The sequence below is a fragment of the Poromitra crassiceps genome (assembly GCF_964638095.1).
Source record: "Poromitra crassiceps genome assembly, chromosome: 7".
Classification (NCBI taxonomy): Eukaryota; Metazoa; Chordata; class Actinopteri; order Beryciformes; family Melamphaidae; genus Poromitra; species Poromitra crassiceps.
This window is the reverse complement of record NC_139628.1, coordinates 39293398-39314817: the sequence shown is the minus strand read 5'-3', so window position 1 is coordinate 39314817 and position 21420 is coordinate 39293398. Positions and strand designations below refer to the sequence as shown.

At 47.7% G+C, this 21420-nt stretch overlaps 1 protein-coding gene and 1 pseudogene across 2 annotated transcripts; one reads left to right on the top strand and one right to left on the bottom strand.

The window, feature by feature from the left end:
* Positions 1-101: 101 nt before the first annotated feature.
* Positions 102-20988, bottom strand: rcor2 (REST corepressor 2; the record flags this gene model as incomplete). The annotated part of the gene is made up of 13 exons (XM_083640539.1): positions 102-488; positions 1679-1840; positions 3291-3358; positions 13279-13336; positions 13525-13602; positions 13969-14211; positions 14616-14682; positions 14923-15047; positions 15255-15416; positions 15675-15727; positions 16431-16508; positions 18204-18260; positions 20868-20988. The coding sequence occupies 13 exons, from the start codon at positions 20986-20988 to the stop codon at positions 102-104; spliced, it is 1659 nt and encodes a 552-aa protein (XP_083496665.1).
* Positions 4868-12709, top strand: LOC310780007 (NXPE family member 3 pseudogene; annotated as a pseudogene). The gene is made up of 3 exons (XR_014554051.1): positions 4868-4930; positions 5224-5316; positions 8420-12709. The product of XR_014554051.1 is annotated as an NXPE family member 3 pseudogene (transcript).
* Positions 20989-21420: the final 432 nt, after the last annotated feature.

Genomic DNA, 21420 nt, shown 5'->3' with positions numbered 1-21420 from the left:
GTGTGTGTGTGTGTGTGTGTGTGTGCGCGTGCGTGCGTGTTTGTCTGCATGCGTTTGCTTGCATGCATGCGTGTGCATGTATGTGCGCGTGGCGTTGTGCGTCAGTGCGAATTGGGCTGCTCCACTTTCACCCCCACCAGCGACGGAGGCGTCTGACTCGCAGCAGAGGAGGTGGAGGAGGAAGAGGAGGTGCAGGTGGGAGGGGAGGCGCCGTTGCTGCTGCCTCCTCCCAGAGAGGCCCGCAGGCCGGAGGCTCCGCCCCCCTGGCCAGACGAGGGGGTGACCGCCGGCCGGATGAGCGGGGGGGGCGGGTGGTTGTGGGGCGTGCGGGGCTGGAGGGGGCGTGTCTGCAGGGGGGGAGGCTGGCGGAGGAGGCTGGGGGGAGCGGAGGGAGGCGCGGGGCGGAGCAGCGGCGGGGGCTGGGAGAGGGAGGGCGGCGTCTGGGCGGAGGAGGGCGGGGAGTCCGGGGGGGAGTCCTCCATTTTGACCTGAGAAAGGAGAGGAGATGGATGGGGAGAGAGGGGGAGACAGTTGGTGGAAAAGGAGGAGACGAGAAGAGGGTAAGAGATGTCAGGTTGATAACTGATAACACTAAACCACACAGCAAAGCAGAATACACTACATATTGGAACCACATCCTCCCTTTTAATATACGGTAGTAATCAGGTGAAAGCTATGACGTTGTATGGATTTGCCATTAATTCCACTTCCATCATGCAGGAGAGCTACAGATAATGAGGAGCCCTGAGAAAGCTGAGGCATGGATGGTGAAGATGTTCCTGATAATGTCAGGGACATCTTGCCAACTGCGTATGCTGCCCCACTTTTTGCAGTCCCACGGATATATTGTATGATGGGCAAGGTTCCCATACCTTCTTAAACAACAAATTCAAGGACTTTGAGGACTTTCGAGGCCCAATTCCATCAAATTCTTGGACACAACACGGCATAGTTTGAGACACGGATCAAGGTCAATTACCGTTACAACACTGAGAACTTTTATAAGGAGAACTAGCAGGCTTTACAGAAGCTCAGACAATTAAAAAGAGAGAGGCTGGAATGTGTGAACACTGCTGTTAGACATTAAGTAAAAAAAAAAAATATATATATATATATATATATATATATATATATATATACACACACACACACACACACACACACACAGGTATACACCAAATATTTATATTATATATAAATATATATATTTATATTATACAAGGAGCACGGCTGAGAGACATCAAGTGTAAAACAAAGCGCTACAAAAAGAGTCCTATACCCTCCATGGTCAGATTGCTGAATGGACACAAATAAGAGCAATCCTGTGTTACTGTGTTTCTGGCTTTACTGTGATTTTTAGATATTGAACAAATTTTAATATTTAATATGTATTGTGCACTGCAATTCAGTTTGCTCATTTTAAACTGCCAGAGTGCATTTTGATGACATGTATTTAAATGTGTAAATAAAGGACATATATAATATTTCAAGCACTTTCAATGACCCATGTGTCTATTTGTATCTATTTTCAAAAACTTTCGATGCCCTGATTTTTATTTAATTAATTATTTAATTATTTATTTATTTTCTAATTCACAAACTTTCAATGATTTCAAGGACCTGGATGGGTAATACTCAACCCAGTGTGGTTGTAGTATTCCCTCCCGCCACACCCCACCTCGTCCTCGTCCGCCCCGGCGTCCGTCACTCCTCCCATCTCCTCGCTGCTCCTCCGGTGGTCCCTCTGGTCGCGGCTGGTGGCCACCTGCTCGGCGGCCCACTCCCTCAGCACCTCGTCCAGGTTGAACCGGCGCCGGTAGCTCACGAAGAACGAACTCACCTGGAACCCAGAGGGAGGGAAAGGGAGAGGGAGTTAGAGAAAAACACAAGAAAAAGGAGTGCTCGTGGTGGAGAGGGGAGGAGCAGGGATACTGGAGATTATAGTTAGCTCTCAAAGGAGAAGCTTACCTAGACGGAGGGATGGGGAGAGAGTTGGATAGAGATAAAGTGATGATAGGTAGCTCAGAAAGTACACTCTACTGAATAGAGGTTACAGTGAGGTTAATAATTTCTTCATTTCAGCATCCATGGGAAAGCAGGGGGGCATGACGTGTCAAAACATTGTGAGCTGAACAGTTTGCTTACGTTCCAGTTCCACAACATTGTACTGTCTGAGTGTTAACTAGCTGGTTACTGAGCTAGCAGCAGCTAAGCTAACGCCAGGTGACGTTATCGCGATCCACTTTTCATTTCTCCCCACAAAAAGCATTCCAAGCAGCGCTAAAAACAGCAAAAATTCGATGTGAACAGCCCCTTACAGTTGCATCAACCAGGCGTTATTTCGAATCGCACATAGGTTACGCAAAAACCACGCCCTGAGCCCGCCTACGCAGCAGTCAAGCGCCGGGATTGGCCAGGCGCTCATGCTCATGTTGGGCTCTCTGTTACAGGGACACATTCCTGTGAGAAGCAACAACACCAAGCGAGGCTGCAACGAGGATATTGAAAGACAAAATCCTACATCGCACCAAAGCATACAATGTATTTTAATGTTATTTGACTTTCTGACCACCCGCCTCAGTGCTTATTATGAGGCCAGAATAACAGATGCTGCCCTTGGCCATTGGGAAGGCTAACCCTTTACTTTTGGACTTGGTTTTATTTATTGTGTATGATTCAACTTTTTATCTATGATTTTATATTATTGCATGTTTTTGTAGATTGTTGGGACTTCACTGGCCTGGAACTGGGGGAGAAGCTAGGCCTATGTGCTGTAGCCTATTGTATTTTTAATTTGATATTTTTTATAGTTTTCATTTGCAGGTTAAACTGTCAGCTGAGCTCTGTTACTGAAGCTTTGGCTAAAGACCTGAATTTTACAATGATGTTTTGAAATAAATATTTAAAAATCGATTGTGCGTTAAAAGCTTGTATTCCGTTTTCATTGGCGTTAATACACTAATAATTCATTTCAATGTCCGCTATCAAGAGCAATTCAGTTGGTTCATGAAATCGCTGGGCTGCGTGCCCAGCGATTTGTGGTGTGGGAGGTTCCAGCTGTCAAAAGAAGAAAAAATACTTGCTCCTGGCCAATCCCGGCGCTTGACTGCTGCGTAGGCGGGCACAGGGCGTGGTTTTTGCGTAACCTATGTGTGATTCGAAATAACGCATCAACCAGCTGTGGCAGCCATTTTTCTTCGGATACAGCCTATTTCACGTGGACAAGAGGTGCCTTCAAATATTTTTCTAAGTACATCTGACGAAGAGCCACTGAGGAAGAGGAAGCTCACCTGAGCCGTTGTCTTGGTCCCGATCACCTCAGCGATGGCTACAAAGTCTTTACCATAGCGACGGATGGCTGGAGAGAGGAAAAGAGCGAGACAAAGAGTTTTCAAAAAAGAAAGAAAAAATCGTTAGTGTTTGTGTTTCTCACCGAAGCTAGAAATCCCAGACAACAATTTCATTGCCACCAAAAGGCCACAAACACACACTGATGGGCAAGCTACCCGGAAAATGTAGTAAGCTAAGCTACCAGTTACTCTAGCTCAGTGGTAGCCAACACTGTGCCCGCGGGCACCTGGTCGCCCGCGGGTGGCGCTGTGGCGCCCGCAGGCCACGTTCAGATTTTTTATTTTATTTTTTTATATATTTTAAATTTTTATAGAACACAAACAAGACAAAACAGACAAACAGGCTCAGACACAGGGGAAAGAAAGGAAAAACAAAACAAAAAAATATAATCAGAAAAATATAATCAGAAAAATGTATTTTTTATTTGTTTTTCTCCTCTCTTCCCACAATAACACACGAATGTAGAAAATAATTAGTTTGACAATGCATACGTTTTAAAAACGTTTATTGTCTGTGTATAATTTATTGTCTGTGTATAATTAATTATTGATTACCTATTTTGATCCACCTGGGCTGGGGTCAAAGTTTAGTTTTACGTTACGTCACTACGTCATTCACTCTGCGACAGTGCGACTGCCAGCTGCCAATGATTATATCAGTCGGCTAAGCTAAATGATGGAAAGCAAGAACAATGGCAGAAAAGTGAAAGAAAAAACATTACCAATTTCACGAGGAGTGGGAGGAAGAGTTCTTCTTCACAACAGTGAAAGAAAAGAGTGTATGTCTCGATTAAATGCATAATACTGATTATTTAAAGGTAAATCGAACAAATTTCAACAGGTAGCCCCCCACATGACTCTCTACCCTTCAGGTAGCCCTCGACCTCAAAAAGGTTGGTGACCCCTGCTCTAGATTAAATATAGCTTCACTACATTGAAGCTATCCCCAGAGAAATGTAGTAAGCTAAGCTACCAGTTACATGGCAAAAGTAGCTTGCTACATCGAAGCAACTTTTTTTTTTTTTTTTTTTTACATTGAATCAACTTCAAGCCAAATCAATGTTATCTCAGTGATCAACAACAACTTCCCACCAGACAAATGGCAGGCAAAAAAAAAAAAAAAAAAAAATCCCAGTTCAATTGGTTAATATAAAACAAACTAAAACTCACTGCCACAATATTACTGTTACTTCAGCACAAGATCAACTCAACTCAACTCTCCCCTCTTCTGCCCTCCCCTCGCCTCTCCTCCCCTCTTGTGTTGTGTATGTTCCCTTCCCGACAGCATGACCCACCCTATACTGCCTCTGATTGGCTTACCTAAACCAACCAATCGTCACTCCTCATGCCTAAACCCAACCCAATCAGAGTAAGAGTAGGGCAGGTCTAGCAGTGCAAGGATGTTAATAACTAGGACAAGACAACACTTGTGCGTCATATGGAAGTGGTTGCTTCTATCGGCTACACTTGACAGCATTGTCTCCTCCTGTACTATTCCAGACCGCAGCAGAATCTCTGCGCTGCCTGGGACGCTGTGTGGCAGAGAGTGAAGAGGGAAGACGGAACTTAAGGAAGAGCAGGTAAGGAACTTCAGGAAGAGCAGGGAGAGAGCAGGGAGAGTGAGAGTGGACTTGTTGATGTATGTGTTTTTTGTTCATCTACTGAAAACGCTAATTGGTTGAAAAGGAGCGACGCTACCACCAAGCTACTGAGAAATGTAGTTAAGCTAAATAGCTTCGCTACTTGTAGCAACTACTGCCCTGCCCAACACTGCAAACACACACTATGTGGGAGAGAGTGAGAGGGAAGACAGGAATAGCAGGTAGAGTGAGAGTGCACTTGTTGATTGTGGTTTTTGTTCATCTTTCTCCAGGCTCGCTGACTGAGTGCTGATTCATACGTTGGAGCTGCACAACACAACCACAGCCTTCACTTTGGACACGGGGCAGCTGCACTGGACGGGGGGGTAAGTGCCTTGCCAGTCTATTTGAACCAGCGCTTCCAGTCACAGCACAGGCCTGCTTCTCTAACTCCACCCCTCTATAACTTGATGACACACAGCCGCTTTCACACACAGATTGCGCAAAATTGCAGTTCAAAAGACCCGCAAAACCGGCAGCCTCGCCACAGAAATTGCTTTCACACACAGCCAAGCAGCACCGCCACATTCCCGTCCTGGGGTGTGCTTTGCTTTCAAGTGACAGCCACCACTCCCGGATTGAAAGGCGAGCTGAGGTATTTCCACCCAGCTCCTCCTAGCCCAAATGAATATTTTCATAGGTTAGTGTAGCCTAGGCTACTGTATGATGATCGAATTCATTCAACAACCAAACATCGCCGATGTATGCCAGCCAACGAGCCAGCCAACGACATGCAGCTGCGGGTTGTTAAGGATCAAACTGATAAAACGACGAAAGTGTTGTCCACATGCAGCATGGTAACAAGGCTTTCAATATTCATCTGATCGACTTTATGGATGCACCATCATGTAGCCTATTATTAGGTACAAGGCTAATGCTTATCTTTTGGTTCCAGTTTTGTGTAAAGCAAATTATTCCCATGAAGTACCGGTAGCCTAATTAGCGCCCGTACTCCGTTCTGAAAAACGACGCCTGCATATCAAACAGCTGCAGTCTGCATAACGTTCGTCGGGGGAATAGTATAGGCTATAAATGCACATGCAAGTGCTATGCAAGTGGCTAGCTAGACAGATTGCAGTTCTGGAGCTGGTTTCCAGAGGGAAAACAGTGTTTCCCACAGGATTTAGAGAATTTGTGGTGGGGGACCGCAGACCCCCTAGGGGAGTGCGGGGGCCTGCCCCCCCGCGAGATTTTTTTAAACATTTTAAAGTAAAATGCATGAATTTGGTGTACTTTGAGAAAGCTTAAGAGCAAAATTAAAAGGCTAGATCTATGAAGAACATGTCATCATTACTGTGCTGTGGGTTTACAATGACAAACTAAATTTCTCCCTATAGGTCAGGGATACTCAACTTGCTTTGCCACTTTCGTGAAATGATAGAAGGCGAGGGGCCAGTTAATAAACAAACAATATACATTTTTCTGTAGCGGATTGTAGGTTTTTGGGGTGTCAGCCGGAGTTTAGGCTGACAGTGTTGTGCACACCGGATAGTTAGTTAGGTTAAGTTAGTTGGGTTAAGTACATACATAAGTGCCTGGGTAGCGAGCAGATGGCGGTATTTGACAATTTAGCAGCTAAATCATAGATTATTGAAAGATATTCCATATTCCAGACTGAAATGCTATAACAGAAGTATTGGCCAGAATGACATGAACATTTATTGGACACTTATTCAGCGGATATCTTGCATGTTGCGTTCAGGTGCACTGTAAAAAAAAAAAAAAAAAAAATTTTTTTTTTTGGTCAACATCTTATTGTGGCGGTCAAAATATTATTGTGGCGGCCCGCCACAAATTCCTTTATGTATGGGAAACACTGGAATATCCTCAGACCAACTCGCCATAGACAGCGATAGTCCTCTGAAGCGTATTATTATATCCGTTAATTTTAGACTTAGACTTTTTTTTTTTTTTGTCCCGGAAGAAAAATTCATTTTCACTGTCCTGTACATTACAAGGAAAAAATTCTTACGCCAGTGTGCAGAGAGGACATAACAAAAACAGCAACATACATGACATCAAGAGAGACAATAACAATGTGGCAAGACAGACAACACATCAGCGGGGCCTGCTGTTCAGAGCAGCTATGGCTGCCGGGATCAGGCTTTTCCCGAGGCGAGCTCTTCTGAATTTGATTGTCCTGTACCTGCGCCCTGAGGGCAGTGGGATGAGGTGTTGGTTGAGTGGGTGTGTGATGTCCTGTTCTATTGAGTGTGCGAAGCGTGTAATGGACCGGTTATTTAACTCTGTGAGGTTGGGTGTGGGGAGACCAATGATCTTGGAAGCTGTGTTTGTGATGCGTGTTAGTTTTACCTACTAATGTCAACATCGTTTGAGCATAAAGCCTAACCTACTTACAGGCACGGAGCATTCCTGCAGTCATGATTGTATAGGCTACTTTTTTTTTACTTTCACTGATGTCTTTCTTGCTGCATGAGGTGATTTCCCCTGTACTTTTTTTTATGAGTTGAGCATTCGCACTGTTCCGGCTTGCTGCTCCTACGCTTTCAAGTGGAGGCGGGTTGCCTGGTAACCCGGCGCTGAGACTAGGTCCACTGGCGTAACAAAAGGCGTACAACAATTACCCACCAACGCGCGCTCACAACTTTCACATCGGAGGCGCGGATCCTATTTTCCGTGCATTTTGTGGCTTTCAAGGCCGGTGTGAAAGCGGCTTAAGTTTGACACACTAAAGGCCTAAACATGGTCGTCCGTCAGAGCCTCACCCCGCCCTCCCCGTAGGACGGCAGGTGGAGCACCGTCCTACGGGGAGGGGGCGCCGTCGGCTGACGGGGGCTGCTCGAAAATGTGACTCAGCGCCGACGATACGTGCGTGACGTCAGCTGCAGGAGAGTTGTGACTGGCCGTTGCCTTGGCTCATCGTTGTAAAGTCGCCTTTCAAAGCATGACGTTAGATTATAACGAACTAGTTGTGTGGCTTAGCCTTCCCAAATGTTGAGGGTCGTTTTTTAGAATTTAATACATAGAATCGGGAACGTTACATTCAATTTCATTCAGACTGCCTGGCACACAATCTCCGCCATTTTCACACGGAGCTCCCACAGGAGGAGGGAGGGCGTAGTGGCGTCCGAGCATGTAGGGCTCGCTGGCGCCGCCAGACGGCGAGACGGCTCCAATTCGAGGCTGACGGACGACCATGTTTAGGCCTTAAGTCAGCATTCAGTTAACCCAGAAACATGCTTCAATTCAACGTGAACCTCGAGGTAGGGCGTTGTTGGCAGCAGCTAGACATACATACTCGAACGTCAGCACAGACACACGCACAGTTTCCCCTGGCACCCTGCATTTCAGATTTCAGAATTTCCCAAAGTAGTCTGTTCATGTGCAAGTCAGTCATTTTCAAGCACTTGCACTTTTGCACTGGGAAAATCAACCAGTATTTCTGTTTTTCATGTCTTGTTTCTGCAGGACGCTGCTGGGATAAATTAAATCATCATCATCGTCATCATCATCATCATCATCATCATCATCATAAAAAGGGAGAAAGTGGGCTCTGTTTGTTTGTTTCCATTTTGTCCCACTGATGATGTCACAATGTCTATGACATCACTGTGATTGTGATGTCACTGATGATGTCACAATGTCTATGACATCATCAGTGATGTCACTCAAGCGCTCAATGGTCCGAAGTTGCAAGTGTGAAGTAGGGCCTCATCATGGGAGACAGAAGGGGGTCACCACCAGGTGCCGAAATCTGTCCAAATCCAAATACGCCCCTCTCTTCCTCCTCCTGTCCCTGTTTGGCCTCATCCTCCTGCTACGCAACATCCGCACTCTGGAGAACCTGAACTGCTACACGGCTTCGACCCTCTACCAGGTGCAGAGCAGGATTCACTCCGCCTCCATCCAGGAGGCCCCCCCTCGCCTCTATCACAACCACACCTGTGGCCATCTGGGCCAGGAGCCCTCTCCTGAGGACGTGCTGGAGGAGCGCTACCTCTTGGACTCAATCGCCTGGCCCAAGCCCCGGTCCCACTCGGCACCGCCGCCCTTGCGCAAGACGAGCGACCCCGTGCAGAGCCTGTTCACCATCCTGCCCACCAAAGCAGGGAGGGAGTGGCACGTGGGCGACCAGCTGGAGGCCCGCGTCAAAATGTACGACTTCCGGGGACGTCGCAAGCGCTACGGGGGCGACTTCCTGGTGGCGCGGCTGCACTCCCCGGAGCTCGGGGCAGGCGTGGTGGGTCAGGTGCTGGACCACCGCAATGGATCTTACTCTGCTCTGTTCCCGCTCCTCTGGGTGGGATCTGCGCGGGTGGAGATCACGCTGGTGCACTCCAGTGAGGCTGTGGCCGTGCTGCGCAGGCTGAGGGAGGAGAGGTCTGACCGGGTGTATTTCAAGAGCCTGTTCCGCTCAGGCTTCCTGTCGGAAACCACTGTGTGTAACATGTGCCTGCCGCCCAGCCAGCAGCCACTGTGCAACTACACAGACCTTCACACCGGGGAGCCGTGGTACTGCTACAAGCCAAGGATGCTGAGCTGTGACACCAGGATCAACCACGCCAAGGGAGGCTACCTGAAGCACCTGATCACCAGAAAAGAAGCAGTGCTCTTCCAGAGTGGTGTCAACCTCAAAGTCCATATAAATGCTTCAGGAGCGGACAGAATCAATGTGTTGCCTAGGAAGAAAGATCAGCCAGAGGCAGAGAGCAGCAGTCCAAAGCCAGAGCCAATCAAGCTAACGCCTTCTGGATATTACTACGGGGGCTCATGGAGGCCATTAGGTGGCGCCACAATGCGCCAGTTCAACGACTCCTCTGCCATCACTCAGTGTCTGAGGGGCAAAGTGATCAACATGCATGGAGACTCCACCGTCAGGCAGTGGTTCCTCTACCTCAATGCTACTGTACCAGAATTAAAGCAGTTCAACCTACATAGTAGTCCGAAAAACGGGCCCTTCATGGCAGTGGACAGCACCCATAACATTCTCCTGAAGTACCGCAGCCACGGTCCGCCCATCCGCATCTCCGTCTTCTCCAGCGAGCTGCACTATGTGCCCAACGAGCTGGACGGCCTGCCCGGGGGCCCGGACACCGTGGTGGTCCTCAGTGTCTGGTCCCATTTCAGCACCTTCCCCGTGGAGGTGTACATACGCCGGCTGCGGCACATTCGCCGGGCCTTGGTCCGACTCCTGGACCGGGCCCCGGGGACCCTCGTGGTCATCCGCTCGGCCAACTTCCAGGCCCTGAACCGAGAGGCGAGCCTGTACAACAGTGACTGGTACTCGCTGCAGCTGGACCTCGTGCTCAGGGCCATGTTCAAGGGCCTGGACGTGCTGCTGGTGGATGCCTGGGAAATGACTCTAGCGCACCACCTGCCTCACGACATTCACCCGCCTCTCACCATTGTCAAGAACATGATAGATGTGTTCTTGTCGTATCTTTGCCCAGAAAAGGAGCTAACCACCACCGCGCCACCGGTCCTGGGTTCGATTCCCGCCTGGGATGCTGAGTATGTGTATCAGAGATTTTTTGATTGATTGAAACGATTTAATTCAAACAGTTAAAACAATACATAAAGTGAAAAAAACAGTAAACATAACAGTCTAATAGACTTCAGCAAAAGGAAAATACGTAAACTCAAAACATAAAAAAAAGGCGAACTGTTTGAAAAGATATGATAGTCCTCACTAAGAATTATTTTAGGTTTGAGAAAGATTTCTTTCTGCAAAAACAATGTGTTTCTATGGGCAGTCCTTTTAGTCCTAATTTTGCTAATTTATTTATGGGCAGATTCAAGGTTGATTATGTCTATATAATAACAATCCTTATTTCTCTTTTGTCAAATGTTGGTACAGATACATTGATGATTTGTTTTTTGTGTTCACTGGCTCATCTGAGGTGGAGGGGTTTAGGGATTTTCTTAATTCTAGAGTTCCTACTATTACCTTCACATTAGAGGCAAGCAAGGAGAACTACTACAGACTACAGTCTTCCGTGAGAAAATGGATAGAAATAATTATTTGCACTTCTCTAGTTATCATCCACGCAGCCTTAAAAGGAGCTTGCCTTATAGTCAACTTATAGTGAACTTTGATTTGCAGTTTGAGAGACATTTGTTCTCCAGAGATGCAAACTCATGGAGAGTGAAAAAGGTGACAGATGTACCAGGGCAGACACAAAACACAAAACCACTAGAAATCATTCATTTAAGCGTCCTGATTTGGGATGAAAAAGGTGAGTGTCACCGAAAGGTGACTAGTTTGCATCCCTGGTTCTCGTTTTCGTGAGAAACATAATGATAATATTGTAATTAATTGTTTAACTAGGGTTCGTGGGTTTGACAGATAGCCTCTTAGTCCCGAAGCCCCCCCTCGTAAAAATCTGTCTCTCGTGTTGTCATTCACATTTTCACCCATTTCTCATTCTGTTAAATGCGTTGTTAAATAACATTGGCACATTTTGTCCAACGATCCTGTTGTCGGCCGTGAGTTGGCTAATCCCCCTATATTTGCCTATTTGCGAATTAGCGTCCTAACAACTTGAGGGATAAACTTGTCAAAACAGACATTTATGTTAAGCCTACTAATTCTTTACGTTCTCTCCCATCTGGAAATTTCTCTTGCTCCAACTGTATCAATTGCAATGCCATCATTAAAAGGTGCACAGTTTTCCCATCCTCATACAGGCAGAAAGTTGAGTGTAGAATCACTTGTAGAACCACACGTTGAAATGTCCCTGTGGCTCGTGTTACGCAGGCAAAACTAAAAGAGAAGCATATCTCTGTGGCTGTGGCTCAGGAGGTAGAGCGCGTCGTCCACTAACCAGAAGGTCGGTGGTTCGATCCCCGGCTCCTCCAGTCCGCATGTCGAAGTGTCCTTGGGCAAGACACTGAACCCCAAATTGCTCCCGATGGCTGTGCTAGCACCCTGCGTGGCAGCTAGCCGCCTTCGGTGTGTGAATGGGTGAATGTAGGCACATTGTAAAGCGCTTTGGATAAAAGCGCTATATAAATGCAGTCCATTTACCATTTACCATATCTGAACATAAAAGCAGTATCAGAACTAATGACGAGAGGTCCCCTGTGGCCAAACATTTACATTTTGTTGGTCACAATGTGTCCAGTTTATGCTTTATGGGGATAGAGTCTGTGGGTCCTCTGATGAGGGGCGGGGATAGAGAGAAAAAAACTTCTCCAAAGAGAAGCATTCTGGATCCATTACTTATAAACTGAACGTCCTAGAGGCTTGAATGAGGAGTTACTTTTGTCTTTTTATGAGTTAACATTCTCCATGGCCTTGCTAACTTATTTTGGCCCGTCTCTCAAATCCTCCTCTCTAGTTCCTCAGATTTGATGACTTGTGACTTTTTATGATTATAATTTTGGTTTATATAGGCTATGTGTTTTATTAGCCTCTTCTTGTGAAAGTTGTTTGCCCAACACTCATGTTCTATTTATGTGCATTCCTCTCGAGTCTGAATAATTGTGCCATTTGATCTGACATTTTGTATGGGTCTTTAGATGGGTTACTATGATGAGTACCTTTTAACTTTATTACTAATTTTTATAATTGTTTTCTCTATTACTGTTTCTAATTATCCTTCCTATGGAAATGTATCTCTATGGGAGGTCCACCCTTGCCTCTGTGTAGTTTACACCTTTGTACAAGTGCCCTCATGTGGAGATTGGGCAATTTGGGATCTCAGTACCATACCCGCTTAAAATATACTATTCATTCTATTTCAAATGTAGAATTTATTTACGTTGGCTGGTTCTCCCGGCCTTTTCGGGTTACCGGTTCCCACATGTGCCATATCCGTATTATGGAATTACATTTCTTGTATTTATGTATTCTCACTGCCTGATTATTGATCTGTGCCAGCTGGATGCGTTCCCTGGTTTCTTCCTCCTTATATACCTGTGAGTGCTGCCAGCTCCATTGGACTTTTCATGCTGAGCGTGAACCGGGCCGCCTTATTATTATAGAATCAGAATCAGCTTTATTGGCCAAGTATGTAGACATACAAGGAATTGGACTCCGGTACTGTAGTAGTCATAGTAGTACTGTAGTTAGATAAGTAGAAATGTTAATTAAGTCCAGCTTCTTATTGGGTGCTCAGCATTATCGCTCCTCTAAGTTGAGAAGCATCCAAGGTACACTTTTGTCTGCAGCGGCCTCTGCAGTGACAATGCAGGATGGATACGCTTCTACAGTCGCTAACTGTGACTGTGAGTGTGTCTCTCAGTCTCTGAGGGTGTGAGATGAATGTGAGGTGGGAGGAGGAGAGGGAGCGGCGTGAGGTGACGCAGCAGGAGCCTGCACTCACCCTGCACAGCCAGCAGCTGCTCCTCTGTAGTCCAGCGAGCGTTCATCTTGGGGACAGGCTGGGGGGCGCACAGAGAAGGATGAGAGAGGGAATAAGCCTTTGGATTCAGGAAGGACATGGAAAAGAATGAAGGATGGGAGAGATTAGAGAAGTGGTGGGGGGGGGGGGGGGGGGGGTGGGGGGGGGGGGGGTGGGAAGAGGAAAAGTTGTACAAAATACTGAGTTCAAGAAAGAAGAGAATTGTACCTCTGTGGGTCTGAAAGTGTCGACGCCCTCAGTGAGGCTCTGTTTCACACTACTGTTGTTCTGTTTAATACTCTGGACCTGAGAGAGAGAGAGAGAGAGAGTTGAGAAGCATTTCATTTTGTTCATTTGAAACTAAGTGTATGCATGTTGTCTCTTCAGTACGTTTATTTGCCTAAACCCAACCAGTCATCGCTCCTCGTGTCCCTCTGGCCAATCCATTCTAGCACAGACCCTTGCTCCCAACATACACACGCCAAACTTCCATCGCCAGCTCCGTTGATAAAAACATGCTCATTCATTCTGCCCCAGATCAAATGTAATGCTTCCCCTTCCTACAATTCCAGACGTCTTTAAGAAATTTTTAGACCTTGAAAATCGAAAACTAAAATTCAGACTTTTTAAGAGTTTTTAATTATCCGAAGGGGACCCTGATATAATACACACCTGTCTCTTGAGCGAGACCAAGTGTGTGTCCAGCTGTCGTACAGACAGCACCCCTGCGTCGTGCGAGGTTGACAGGGACATGATGTCTCCCTGGTCCAGGTGCATGCCTTTGGGGGGCCTGCGGCGCGCTCGGAGCGGGTGGTGGCGGTACTGCGCCCCGATGCTCTCCTTCTTCACCGGCCCGGGGCGACCCGAGGGCCCCTTCTCGGCGCTGGCGCTGCTGGCGTTCTGCTGCTTCAATGCCTGCGATCACACGCATTTCAAATCAACTTCAGAGTGATCAGCCGTTGCTTGCAATTTAAAAAGACACAGTTAATAATTAAAGCTGTCAAATCAAAGGAAAGAGAACGGATTGGTTTGATTAGGCTGATCTCCTCAGGCAACTGCCTATGTAAACACAAAGCTCAGCTTGTATGAGCATGCCCACGTGTGCAGTCTGTGCACACACAATATCGGAGTAGTCACATCCTGGGAGAAGAAACTTGGATAAAAAAAATATTTGGTCTACTTCACCGTCTCTGTAATAATTTATTTTCAAACATGTCCAATACAAAGACAAGCAATATAGGCTTACTATAGCACAAATACACTCACACATCTCAGTTCTGTGAGCCAAAAAAGACACAAAAACGTTGTGTGTTGCTCACCTCCTTCTTGGCTTCGATCTCAAAATCGCTGTCGCTGCCTGGCTCTGCCTCCTCGACCTCCTCGTTACTGGAAGGAGGACAGGAGGAACGCATCAAACAGCCTGTTCCTAACCAATGATGCAGCACTCCCCTCTGGCAACAATTAAAATGACAGTGTCAAATCTCCCAACACCGTATGTGGGGGGTAAGAACGAAGTGTTCTCGGGGGACATGTGTCATGAAGTTAGCTCAAACTAAGCAATTTCCCATCCCTCCCTCCTTTCGTAGCAAATATCCCTGCGGGAATCCTTACGGTTTCATCTGATACCTGTCGTCTTTCTCTCGTTTGCTGACCAGCCTCCTGGCCTGTCTGTCCATGACCGAGGTCCTGGTCCTGGTCTTCTTCCAGCCGTAGTAGTACTTCACCAGGCTGGAGATCAGCTTATCTGGAAGCTACACACACACACAAATGAAAACATATAAACACATTGAGCGCACACAAACACGCAAACCAAAGCACAGAGAATTGATCGGATGAGAATAAACGTTAAAGTTGCGATTGAATACGGTACGTGTACAGTTTACTGGATGGACACTGTGTGTGTGTGTGTGTGTGTGCGTGCGTGCGTGCGTGCGTGTGTTCCCCAGACTCCCTCTCACCATCTGCTGGATGCGGTGGAAGCTCTTGCCGTGGAAGCTGAAGGCCTGTTCAAACAGCACCTTGTCCTCCACCGTCCACTCCTCGGGGAAGGGGGTGAAGTTGGCCAGGTCAGCCAGCGAGCGCTCCACATCGTGCTTGTGCCACAGCAGCATGCCCAAAGCCTGGGGGGGAGGTGAAGAGAGATATGTAGAGAGAGAGAGAGAAAGGGGGAATGTGCAAGAGAGAAATGAGGAGAAAATGATGGAAAGAAACAAATATGTGTGCATTTTGGATGTTTGGTTCGGTTTGCTCGTGTGCACTTGTTCTTCCAAGAAAAAGAAAAAAAATATTTACACTTTTTTGTGCGTTTACTGTTTTTCCCCCCATTGTGAAACAAAGGGACAAGTTTTCCTCGTGAAATGAATTCGCAGTCTTCATACCTGCTCCATGTTGTATCCATGTTTCTCTTTAGCCATCAGGATGTACTCGTCCACTGGGGTGAGGAGGTCAAAACAATAGAGGATGGAGAGAGCGAGGAGACAGACAGAAAGTATTTTAATGTTAGTTTGTTTTTTAATTATTATTTTTCTGATTTTTCCCCATTTACTCCCCAATTATGCTTGGCCAATTTATCTCCATGCTGCCCTATTGGCTGCCCCGGTCGCTGCCCCACCCTCTGCCGATCTGGGGAGAGCCGAGACTAGCACCATGCTTCCTCCGAGACATGAGCAGTAGCCAGCCGCTTCTTTTCACCTGACAGGGGGAGGAGCATCACCAGTAGGACGTAGTACGTGGGAGGATCACGCGATTCCCACCAGTTCGCTTCCACCCCGACCAGGCGCCCCGACTTGACCAGAGGAGGCGCTAGTGCAGCGACCAGGACACATACGCCAATCCGGCTTCCCACCCGCAGGCACAGCCAATCGTGCCTGTATGGACGCCCGACCAAGCCGGATATGGATATGAACCTGTGACCCTCATGTTGGTAGGCAGGGAATCTACCTCTACACTACCCGGACAACTTTGTTGTTGTTAATAGCAACTTTAATTGCTATTCTCAAGCCAGCATGCAGTCGTTATACTGAAAGTCAAGTTGTTAAGCTTGTAACGCAGAATGAAAGGTAGTGTGTGTGTGTGTGTGTGTGTGTGTGTGTGTGTGTGTGTGTGTGTGTGTGTGAGTGAGTGATAGAGCTTACACATGGCATCTGAAATGTGGCTGTTGGGACACCAGACCAGCATGCTCCTCTGGTCCTGCTCATAACGGATTGGACAGTCTGGTACAGAGAACAAACACAGTCAAAATCGTCCCCATCGTTCAGTCAGTAGTCAGATCATCTTTGTAGCTTCCTCTCCTTTGCTTTGCTCTATCTATCCCTTCATCCTTCTGCCTCCTCCCACCATACTTCCATTCTCTTTCACTCCAACACTCACCTCTCCACTTCTCTCTCTCCCTCTGATTAGCCTTTTATATCAACCCTCTTCTTTTTTATCAACTCTTTGACACCATTCCTGCTTTCAAGTGCAGGAGACGGTGACATGTCCACCAGGGGGCTGTATTGGGGGCTCAACATCTGTGCAAAGCCAATCAGCATTATCATAAGATAAGATAAATACACTCAAAGAGAGGTTTGTTTGCCCGCTCCTTCACTTTACCATTTTGATTAGATTAGCCATTGTTTTTGTGAGAAACTTCTCCACTTTTCTCTCTGACAAAAGACACAACAGCCATTGTTGTTGGTCATCAGCCACTTCACATCTACCATTCTCCTCTGAGTATCTGTAGGTTAGAGAAAGCCATTTTAAAGGCCCTATGAGCAGCCTGTGCTGGTGCTGGCGTGCGTGCGTGCATCGTACTCGCATGAGTCCAGCAGCTGGCTAACACAGCGACAGGCTGACAGCATAGACCAGTATTGGTTGCTTGGTAACGTTCGCTGATAAAAAAAAAGTCACTTGCAAACGGCAACCTGGTCAATTTATCGGCAAGATCAGCCCCTGGGACAGCCGGGAGGGATTCTGGACGAATTAGCGGACGTTATCGTGGCGTGTTTGGACGTGTTTTTGGCTCATGTTGACTGTGGGAAAGTTGATAGGCCAACGGTAGCATGAGCCAGGGAGCGGCCTGCTTCCCTGAGGCTGGTGTGAGCTGGGATGCGACCAAACGCGCCAGTGGCACCCGAACAAGGACTTGATCTGTTACTTCAACCAATGTTCCAGAAGCATAGAGCCAATCCAGTCAAAGCAACACAATGGCTCTGGATCAAACCGGCTGTTGACTGGCGGCCTGCAACATTGGCTCTTCACAGTGGCGTTTCAACTTCTCTCTGCGGCCAAGATGGCTAACAAAGTTAACGTTTGTGGAAAGTTCATGTTATTCCCGTGTGGCGAGTCACTTCATGATGAATGATAAACTTCTATCTATAAAGTTTGAAATGAAAACTCCAATCTGCTCAGCTCTTTATTGAATCTCTCACACGGTAGAGGATTTTGTACACTGAAAAGATCCACATTGACACATTTTCATGAGGATCATACAGTATATAAGAAGTATTTTTGTCCTTGGAAGGAGAGCCAAAATGTTACTTTCAGACTCTCTGCATACCCAGTCACAGAGTCTGGATGCCCATAACAACATTGTCTCCTCGTCTGTCCTTCTAGCCAGTTCCTGCTTTGAGTTGTGGCTCTGGTCATTTGGCCTTCATCCCTCTCCTTATCTGTATTCCCCTTCTCCCTCCATTTCAATGTCCTCCATGCTTCTCTTCACCGCTGTGCCTCTCTCTCTCTCCCTCTCTCATGCCTCTCTCTCTCCCTCTCTCATGCCTCTCTCTCTCTCTCTCTCTCTCTCTCTCTCTCTCTCTCTCTCTCTCTCTCTCTCTCTCTCTCTCTCTCTCTCTCTCTCTCTCTCTCTCTCTCTCTCTCTCTCTCTCTCTCTCTCTCTCTCATGCCCCTCTCTCTCCTTCATCCCACCTTACCTGGTTTGAACTCCGGGATCTGGGCCTGGTAGTCCCCTCCCACTCTGATCATACTGTCTGTAGAGACAGACAGACAGACAGACAGACAGACAGACAGACAGAGAGAAAGAGAGACACAAGTTACAATATCCAAGAGGGATGATATAGTGTTGACAAGGCAGAAATTCCCCCAAAAGTTGCAGAAGTGGAGAGACAAGATACAGAGAAGAGACAGATAAGCAGAGATACTTTGTTTTTGTGTTTTTTGGATGGCGAGGCTGTGAGACGGGGGAAAGAAGGAGCGAGAGCGGATGGCAGACATTAAGTAATTAGTGCTGTGGTAAAGCCAGGGAGAGGAAGGAGATGGAGAGAGTGTAGGAGAGGATGAGTGGAGCAGGGGAGGAGATGAGAGATTTCCTCACGGACAGGGGGCAGGAAGGGAGGAGAGGACGGGTGGGGGGACAGAGGAATGGAGGAGAGGACGGATGGGGGACAGAGGAAGGGAGGAGAGGACGGATGGGGGGACAGAGGAAGGGAGGAGAGGACGGATGGGGGACAGAGGAAGGGAGGAGAGGATGGATGGGGGGACAGAGGAAGGGAGGAGAGGACAGATGGGGGGACAGAGGAAGGGAGGAGAGGACAGATGGGGGGACAGAGGAATGGAGGAGAGGACAGATGGGGGGACAGAGGAAGGGAGGAGAGGACAGATGGGGACAGAGGAATGGAGGAGAGGACAGATGGGGGGACAGAGGAAGGGAGGAGAGGACAGATGGGGGACAGAGGAATGGAGGAGAGGACGGATGGGGGGACAGAGGAATGGAGGAGAGGACAGATGGGGGGACAGAGGAAAGGAGGGGAGGACAGATGGGGGGACAACGGAATGGAGGAGAGGACAGATGGGGGGACAGAGGAATGGAGGAGAGGACAGATGGGGGGACAGAGGAAGGGAGGAGAGGACAGATGGGGGGACAGAGGAATGGAGGAGAGGACAGATGGGGGGGCAGAGGACAGATGGGGGGGACAGAGGAATGGAGGAGAGGACGGATGGGGGACAGAGGAAGGGAGGAGAGGACAGATGGGGGGACAGAGGAAGGGAGGAGAGGACAGATGGGGGACAGAGGAAGGGAGGAGAGGACGGATGGGGGGGGGCAGAGGAATGGAGGAGAGGACAGATGGGGGGACAGAGGAAGGGAGGGGAGGACAGAGGAAGGGAGGAGAGGATGGATGGGGGGACAGAGGAAGGGAGGGGAGGACAGATGGGGGGACAGAGGAAGGGAGGAGAGGACAGATGGGGGGGGACAGAGGAAGGGCGGAGAGGACAGATGGGGGGACAGAGGAATGGAGGAGAGGACGGATGTGGGGACATAGGAATGGAGGAGAGGACAGATGGGGGGACAGAGGAAGGGAGGGGCGGGACAGATGGGGGGACAGAGGAAGGGAGGAGAGGACAGATGGGGGGACAGAGGAAGGGAGTAGAGGACAGATGGGGGGACAGAGGAAGGGAGGAGAGGACAGATGGGGGGACAGAGGAATGGAGGAGAGGACAGATGGGGGGACAGAGGAAGGGAGGGGAGGACAGATGGGGGGACATAGGTGGATAGATGGAAACCGTAGTAGATGGAGGAAGGATGGGTAGATGAATGGAAGACTGGAGAGGGATGCAAGATGCCAAGGTGAGAATGGAAGAAGCTCTTCCCTTCAAAACTGCTGTTGAAGTTAGGCTACATAACCCTAGGCTCCTCAACCCCCAGCTACTCCATCACAGCAGAGTCATTTGTAGTAATGTTTCCTTATTGCACTCACCTTGTTAAATACAGGTTTCATTTTTTAAAGCACAGTAGAAGAAGAACTTCTTCTTCTGCTGTTAGAAGGCAGTTAGCCTGGTAAAACCATCCTGATCACATGACCTCACATTCTGTTTCGCTCTACAAAAAAATCAGTCTGGAGGTCCAGGCAGCCACCCAGCCAATTCAGTGAGTGGGAGTACTTTCCTTGACAGACAATTCCTTCAGCCAATCAAAGGTATTTTCTGCCAAGAAACTACGCTGGTTCATACTCTTGTTCTTGTTTTAATTATTGTCGTTGAGTCTCTTTCAAAAAAGGTTGCGTGATCAGGATGGTTTCACCAGGCGAGAAGGCAGTGGGTGAAGGAGAGAACTAGGGACGGGGCCGATCCGATCCAATATCGGTATCGGGTGCCGATATTGGCACTAATTCACAGATCGGAATCGGGAAGAAGAAAAAAAAAAAAAAGCAATTCCAGCGCGGGGATAATTTGCCCATGTATAATAGTATCCTTCTTTGCCAGTTTGCCTTGTATATTTTCTTAATTTTGTCTGCTTTTTGCAAGGTATATTTAAAAAAAAAAATCTTTAATTGGCCAAATCTTTGCCTATATTGTATATTCAACAAAAATATTGGTATCGGCATCGGCAGATATCCAAATTCAGGTATCGGAATCGGATCGGAAGTGAAAAAATGTGGATCGGTGCATCCCTAGAGAGAACGGAGGATGGGGGGATGCATGTGGGCAGAGGATGGCAAGGAAGAGAGTGAGGGAAATGGGTGGAGGAGAGAATCAGGGGATGACAGTGGAGAGATGGGTATATTAACAAGGCATCGCAGCACTGCAATGAGTGCAGTGTGTGTGTGGGTGTGTGTGTCTGTGTGTGCGCGTGTGTATACCGTGAGCGTGGTCTTCATCACTGCTCTCTTCCTCAGAGTGAGGCTGGCTGTTGCCGTTGGTTACGGTCTTGGCCCTACTCCTGGACAGGACCCCCGTGGAGCGCTCCATCACCGAGGGCATGGCTAAATCACACACACACGCACACGCACAATACATTTATAAGGGTGATTTGACCACTTGCACATATCAATACTGTTCACTTTGTCTTGAGTGTGATAGAATCACATAGCGATGTATTCAGAGCTGTCGTTCATTTTGCATTAGTTCCTTGGCTGGAATGTTTGCTTTTCATTCAAAACTCTATAAAACCGTCTTCAATCTTAATTTAAAGGAGCAAAACGCCTTATGCTGCAGCTGCTACCTTGGAAGCGCTCACCTCATTTTCCCTTGAGCTATGTTTATTTTTCGAGGGTTCGTTTTCTCCAGGAACAAATTCACACTCAACTACTCGCAGTGTCTCTCACCATCGCTCAATAGCTCTCTCAATGTCACACTGCAACTCAAGACGATTTCTCAATGGCCTTGCACTGTTAACAGTGCAGTGGGGCATGA